The sequence below is a fragment of the Engraulis encrasicolus genome, chromosome 19, assembly GCF_034702125.1.
Source record: "Engraulis encrasicolus isolate BLACKSEA-1 chromosome 19, IST_EnEncr_1.0, whole genome shotgun sequence".
NCBI classification, from domain to species: domain Eukaryota; kingdom Metazoa; phylum Chordata; class Actinopteri; order Clupeiformes; family Engraulidae; genus Engraulis; species Engraulis encrasicolus.
In genome coordinates, this window is record NC_085875.1 from 23,254,616 (window position 1) to 23,262,115 (window position 7,500).

At 42.1% G+C, this 7,500-nt stretch overlaps 1 protein-coding gene across 3 annotated transcripts in view; it reads left to right on the top strand.

Annotated features, from left to right (window-relative positions):
* The window catches only part of khk (ketohexokinase), a 16,018-nt gene that overhangs the window by 4,798 nt on the left and 3,720 nt on the right, over positions 1 to 7,500 (top strand). For all 3 annotated transcript variants that reach the window (XM_063183841.1, XM_063183840.1, XM_063183839.1), the window contains 4 exons: positions 1,322 to 1,394; positions 3,714 to 3,860; positions 4,252 to 4,340; positions 7,443 to 7,500. The exon at positions 7,443 to 7,500 is cut by the window's right edge and continues 100 nt beyond it. In XM_063183841.1, coding sequence (XP_063039911.1) covers positions 1,322 to 1,394; positions 3,714 to 3,860; positions 4,252 to 4,340; positions 7,443 to 7,500 — 367 coding nt within the window. The remainder of the gene's footprint in view (positions 1 to 1,321; positions 1,395 to 3,713; positions 3,861 to 4,251; positions 4,341 to 7,442) is intronic.

Sequence of the window (7,500 nt, forward strand, 5' to 3'; positions counted from 1 at the left end):
GATGCTGGACTCTAAAACGTTATGAGTAAAACGTATTTGTTGCATAGTGTAATGACAGACACAGAAAATGTGTCATTATCTTTGCAGAGGTTATAAGTAGTCATAAATAGGCATGCTTCAAAACATTTGCGTGGCCCATTCCAAAGTGAATGGAATCATCATTAACTTTCTCAAGATCTATAATGTTGTGATGTCACAGTAGCACACCAGAATTCTACCCATAAACCTGTTTCTCATGCCTGCTGATAAGGACTAATGTTGTAAAACAAGGAATGGCATTGGTTGTGATCTACCCTAATTTACTTTTGATGTTAAAGGTGCTGCATTGTGTAATATTTTTAGTAGTTTATTTCCAAAATGCATGCTGCCCATTCTCAAATGTTACCCTTTTCATGAATATTTAGCACGGAAAATGGCACTTTTCATACATGCAAAGGGGGATCGAGATTCTCCATGGTCGGCCATTTTGAATTTCTAGAAATAGACATTTTTAGCGGAAAAAACTTACTGTACTTTGGTTATACACATAAATATTAGTTTATTACTTTGTAAATATTCATAAAAACATCTAATTTGGCATTAGGCAGTACAGTTTGAATGAGCATAGTTGCAGTACCTACTCTGGCCACCATCTTACACAGTGCAGTGCATCTTTAAACTTGTGACCCTTGTGACTGCTTTTGACCATTTTGGCAGAATGGCAGTTGCACTGATTGGACTTCAATTAGTGAACGATAATGAGCAAGTCGTGCCAAGTGCCAATTATAGTAGTTGTGGTCACCCTTGCCAACATTCCACCCTGGTGTTTCAGACCTCTGCCAGCCTGTCACTGAATTACTCATTGAACTACTATGCCTGTCATTGAGTTACTCATTGAATAACTACAGTATGGTATTATACTATAAAGTGCTACCGAGTAGTACAGATAATAACCCTGCAACACTTAAGTGTCCTTATCAACTGCATGGTCTATGTGTGAGAGTGAGGAATGGCTGTCTTGTTTTAATTTGAGTATGTCAGTAATTGTTGCTGTGTGTAACTGTTTAAGCTTATCTCTATACATTGAGTGCTAACAACATAGCATAACACATTATAGCAAAATATATAGCATAACAGCATTACATTATAGTATTACACTTGTTTCAAACAAAATAGTCTGTTTTTTTTAAGCATCAACACAATGCTACGTATGTGTTACAATGCAATAATGTCACAGTATGAGTCCATGACAGACACAGTTTAGGTACAGTGTCTCAAAGTAATCTGTAAGATTGTTGCATGCATTTGAATGTGTCTGACTGGAGTTCACCTGCTTGTTCAGAAATCTCCCAGACGTGTCCGCTGAGGACTTCTGCAAGGTGGACCTGAGGCAGTACAAGTGGATTCACTGGGAGGTGGGATGGCAGCAGAACTATTATACTATGTGAACCGCAAAGCATACAGAAGTAGAAGAAAATGCATTGAGTCATTTGTGTGTCAGCATCCATATACATATACTGTACATACATACATCCCTACATTCATCCATCCATCTAAGGTGAAGCATAATCCTACTTGACCTGCTGACCTGTGTGTGTGTGTGTGTGTGTGTGTGTGTGTGTGTGTGTGTGTGTGTGTGTGTGTGTGTGTGTGTGAGTGTGTGTGTGTGTGTGTTACAAGAGATACAAGATACAAGATACAAACAAGATACAAGAAGAGATACAAGATATTTTATTTGTCATGTGTATATATATGAAACATATATATATAATGAAAAGCTTCCCTGCTCTGGGAGTCCCAAAAAAGGTTAAAAAGAATGTTAAAAAAGAATGTTAAAAAAGAAAAAATATATATTTAAAAAGTTGAAAAAATGGCAGGTTGGAGAAAGGGGAGATGTGATGAGTGGATTTCTTCCTATGTTGGTGATTTTGTATTCAACAGTCTGATACATTGAGGGAAGAAGCTGTCCCTGAGTCGGCTGGTGTGAGCACGTAAGCACCTGTATCTCCGGGCAGATGGTAGAAGGGTGAAGTGTGTGTAGCTGGGGTGGTATGGATCAGCTATGATTCGTTTGGCCCTCCTCAGACACCGCTGGTTGTAAAGATCCTGGATGTTAGGTAGATCTGATTGGATTGTCCTTTGAGCAGATTTGATGACTCGTTGGAGGTCTCTCCTATCTTGGGCAGTGGTGTTACCATACCAGGCTGTGAAATTACCAGTTAAAATGCTTTCTATTGTACAGCGATAGAAGTTGGCCAGTATCCTACTCTCCATTCCATATCTGTGCAGCCGTCTCAGAAAAAACAGTCGCTGTCTAGCCGTCTTAGTGATGCAACTGATGTGATGAGACCAGCTGAGATCCTCCTTGATGTTGACTCCTAGGAATTTATAGCTCTTAACCCTCTCCACTGCAGTATCAGCGATGTAAATTGGCTGGTGTGGCTGGTGTTGTATCCTCCGGAAATCCACAATCAACTCCTTTGTTTTGCTGACATTCAGGAGTAGATTGTTATCCACACACACCAGGTTGACAATGCCGCCACCTCAGCCCTGTAGGCCGACTCATCTCCATTTGTGATGCAGCCAATTACCGTAGTGTCGTCTGCAAACTTAATGATGGTATTGGAATTGTGAGTGGCTGTGCAGTCATGTGTGAAAAGGGAATAGAGTAGGGGGCTGAGCACACATCCCTGGGGCGCGCCGGTGCTGAGGCAGAGTGTGGAGGAGGTGAACTTGCCCAGTCGCACTGCTTGAGGCCTATCGGTGAGAAAGTTTAGAATCCAGCTGCAGAGTGAGGGATTAAGGTTTAGAGATTGCAACTTTAATACTAGTTTGGATGGAATAATTGTGTTGAAGGCAGAGCTGTAGTCAATAAAGAGCAACCTCACATAGGTGTTACTGTGATCAAGATGAGTAAGAGCGGTGTTTAGTGCAAGGGCAATGGCGTCATCAGTTGATCTGTTTGACCTATAGGCGAACTGAAGTGGGTCAAGTGCAGCAGGAATAGATGATGTGATATGCATTTTGATAAGCCTCTCAAAGCACTTCATGGCTACAGATGTAAGAGCTACTGGTCGGTAATCATTCAGACAACTCACTGTAGATTTTTTAGGGACTGGGATGATGGTAGTCCTCTTGAAGCATGCAGGGACAACAGACTGCTGTAGTGAGAGGTTAAAAATATCTGTGAAGACATCAGCTAATTCAGATGCACAGGCTTTAAGCACACGACCTGGGATGTTGTCAGGTCCAGGAGCCTTGTGAACATTCACTTTCTTGAACGATGTGTAAACGTCTGTCACAGATAACTGGATGGGGCAGCAGTCACTCTCTAGCAGAACTTCAGGCTTTATGTTGGATTCAAACCGGGCATAGAAGGAGTTCAGCTCCTCAGCAAGATTGGCAGAGCCTTGATCTGAACAGGTGTTTCTGTCTTTGTTGTCAGTGATTATCCTTAATCCCTTCCACATATTCCTGCTATCTGAGTCCCTGTAGTAATTTTCTATTTTTTCCCTGTACTGCCTCTTAGCCGACTTGATGATTTTCCTGAGCTCATACCTTGTACTTTTATATTATCGATTTGTGCTTCGATCCAGTAGTAATGCTGGCTGCGTGTGTGTGTGTGTGTGTGTGTGTGTGTGTGTGTGTGTGTGTGTGTGTGTGTGTGTGTGTGTGTGTGTGTGTGTGTGTGTGTGTGTGTGTGTGTGTGTGTGTGTGTGTGTGTGTGTGTGAAGGGCCGTAATGCAGAGGAGCAGGTGAAGATGATCCAGAGGGTGGAGCAGTTCAACCAATCAGCTGCGGAGAAGGAGCGCATCACCATCTCCGTGGAGATCGAGAAGACCAGGGAGCCTCTCTACCATCTCTTCACATACGGAGATGTGGTCACTATTATTATTATTATTATTATTATCATTATTATTATTATTATTATTATTATTATTATTATTATTGATATTATTATTATTATTATTACTAATATTATTTCTACTAATATTATTATTATTTTTGGGGTGGTTACATTTAAAACAACACCTTCCAACACAGCAATATCACACAACAAATTTGGAATGGTATTTGGAGTATGTTAATAACTGAACAATCTATGCCCCCATAAAAGTGTCCAGGATCTCGGAAAGGGCTGAACGGGAAAATGTTGTGTTACCTGGTTGAGTGGAGAGAGTGAGCAATACAGCTGTTTGTTGAAATTGACCGCAATTCTGCTTACTATATGCGTCGTGCTTTATCTTGACTGACATTGCCTGTATCTGGCAGGTGTTTGTCAGTAAGGACGTGGCCAAACACTTTGGGTTCAACTCTGCAGAAGCCGCACTCAAGGGCCTGTACAGCCGAGTCAGAAAGGGGTAAGGCATCTGACATCATTTTCCATCATTTGAAAGATTATTTTGGTTGTTGGTGTTGGCTTTTTTGTCTCCGTTGAGGACAGGAGAATATGTCAGGAAGCGGGTGGGAGAGAGAGAGAGAGACAGGGTTCCCATTTGTCATGGAAATGCTGGAAAATCATGGAAATTCAATAGAGGTTTTTCATGTCATGGAAAGTCATGGAATTTGGCCATTTTGCCTGTACAGTCAGTGAATATCATAGGACATTTGTCAAAAGTATAGTGGAACATCACAACTGACAATGTATGCCAATGTATGACAATGTATGACAATGTTTACTTGCCGCTATAAAATTGTGCATCATTCTAGAATGCAAAAAAATATGAAAGGGACTTGGCTGAAAATGACAATTTGAAAGACTGGAAATCACAAATTGACCCCTTTTAAAAAAAGAAATCTGATCAAGATGTTGGATATTTCTTTTAATGGGAGGTCATGGAAATTCTAATTTATTGACAGGGAAAGTCGTGGAAAAGTCATGGAATTTTAAATTTGACTGTGAGAGGGAACCCTGGACAGATAGGGTAGGACTAGGAAATGGCAGACTAAAACATGGGTCCCATGGGCAAGCCCTTATATGGTCGTTCACCACAGCACCCCCTGTCACATTATTGTGATTTTAAGACCAAGATTTTCTGTCTTGGTTTCTCTATTAAATCACTCAAGATTGTGAGGTGTTTGTGGGTAGTTTGTGTAGTGCAGTCACAGTGTGCAGTTTTACACGTTGACCACCAAGTGGCAGCAGTGTAGTGTTTTCCATATGTGACTGATCCTGTGCTTCAGGGGTGGGCAATTATTTTGCTCCATGGGCCACATTGAGTGTTCAATGTTGACCAATGGGCCAGATGTTGCATGTGGTCAGTCTTGGTTAGTTAAATTCGCCAGACCACCGTTTAAGGTAGCCATTTTAACACATTGAATACCGGCGGTGCTCACGGAATTATGTCGTAGAATACCAGCGTTCTAAGCCCTTTTTTACGTTTTTTTGTAGACTCACAGCTTATTATGTGATAGGGCCACTGAAATATGTTATGACTCGTTTGAAAGTGGAGACGCTGCCCTCTTAGTAGGTGAAAACTGTGTGTCTCTACGAGCTTTTATTGCCGAGTAAACCCACGCTAAACCGAAGTGGGTATCCATGGAATTCAGCTACAATCGGAGATATTGAGGTTTTTGTGAAGGGTGCGCTTCTTCAGAATGTGACGAGTTTGAAAGGGGATGAGTTGGTTTTAATCACAATTTGGTGCAAGGTTAGCTCTGACACACATCTTCCTGCACGTCAAGACACGCCTCCTGCTCTAAACCACTACGACACCGGCAATCAATGCCCTTCGAAATCCACGTTTTTCACACAGACTGAACACAAGCTCTTTGCACACATGCAGAAGGTCGGACATTTGCTAAAATAGTTCCCGATGACTCCCGAAATAATAGCCCAACATTGACAACAAATCCCAATGATATGATGCTTAGATGTAGCCCATCCGATCCATATGTAGCCATCTATGCTAGCTTCTGGCTTTTCACATACAGGAAGACAGTTCAACATAGGGGTGAATAATCAAATAAACTTATCTGGTTGGCGATCAAACTTCTAAATCGGAGCGCATTACTCCAATTACAATTCGGGTGCCATTTTGATCCAAGGAGCTGGTAAAGGTCTAGGCAGCAAGCCCAGAAAGTTCAAGATACTCCTGGCACGATATACAATGGTCTCTGTGTTTACCTATTGCGTGAAGTCAGACACAATACACGCTACCGATCGATCGTGGGCTACTAGGGAAACAACAACATAGCACGATTCACGAATACGGCAGCACACCTCCTGCTCTGTCACACTACGACACCAGCAATCGATGCCCTTTGAAATCCCCGTTTTTCACGTGGACTGAACACAAACTCTTTGCACACATGCAGAGGGTGAGACATTTGTTAAAATAGCTCCCGATGACTCCCGAAATAATAGTCCAACATTGACAACAAATCCAAATGATATGATGCTTAGATGTAGCCTAGCCCATCCGATCCGAATCATATGCGGTGGCAGATGGACACTCCCAACTGAGATCGCTCCCGGACGTGTAGTCCCAGGTGTTTCTATCACTCCCGGACGTGTAGTCCCACCCTGATCGATAGTCTGGCTAGTGGGAGCGAGCCGACAGGGGAGCGTCCTGCGTTGGGAGCGACAATCAGGGAATCATGATATGTAGCCATGCTAGCTTCTGGCTTCTATACAGGAAGACACAGAAACTTATCTTTTTGGCGATCAAACGTCCAAATCGGAGCGCATTACTGCAATCACATATCGGGTGCCATTTGGATCCAAGGATCTGGTAAAGGTCTAGCAAGTCCAGAAAGTTCAAGATACTCCAGGCACTATACAATGGTGTTTACCTATGGCGTGAAGTCAGAGACAACACATGCTACAGTGACCGTACTAGGGAAATCAATGCAGGCAGCGCGATAGGCGACATGGGTTGGCATCCAGACATCTTGGTAAGTTAAATTAAAATATCCAAATCATAACACTCAAACATCATAACAATCAAACAACTTTGGACTGCAAATGTTGTCATTTATGTCCATCACAGAGCTACCAAAATCACATATATTGTCCATTGAAGGGTGTAGATTCAAAATATGATATTTAAATGCAAAAACGTATTTTTACGTTTTGGTATACAACGCATGGGCGTGAAAAACGCATTATTACGTCGTCGGTACTCAATGTGTTAAGAATGTTGTGTTACGTTTAATTTAGATTTAAAAGTTGTCTTTCTTGTGAAGGCTCTGTGGGTAACATGAAATGGCTCAGCGGGCCACCTCTGGCCCCCAGACCTGAGTTTGCCCAACACTGCTCTACTAGCCTACTGTACAGAGTTGCATAAAACAAAAGAAGCATTATTCTTACTGTGTATCTACCTTGTTAGGCACAGTGAACTAACTGGTGTGTATACTGCAATGTATGAACATGTGTTGGTGTTGTAATTCCATCATTTGTTCTTTATACTACACCTCTACTACTATATTCTTTGTGGTGCTGGCTCCCCATCCACCCTCAGGGCAGTGCTGATTTGTGCCTGGGCTGAGAAGGGAGCTGATGCCATGGGCCCTGATGGT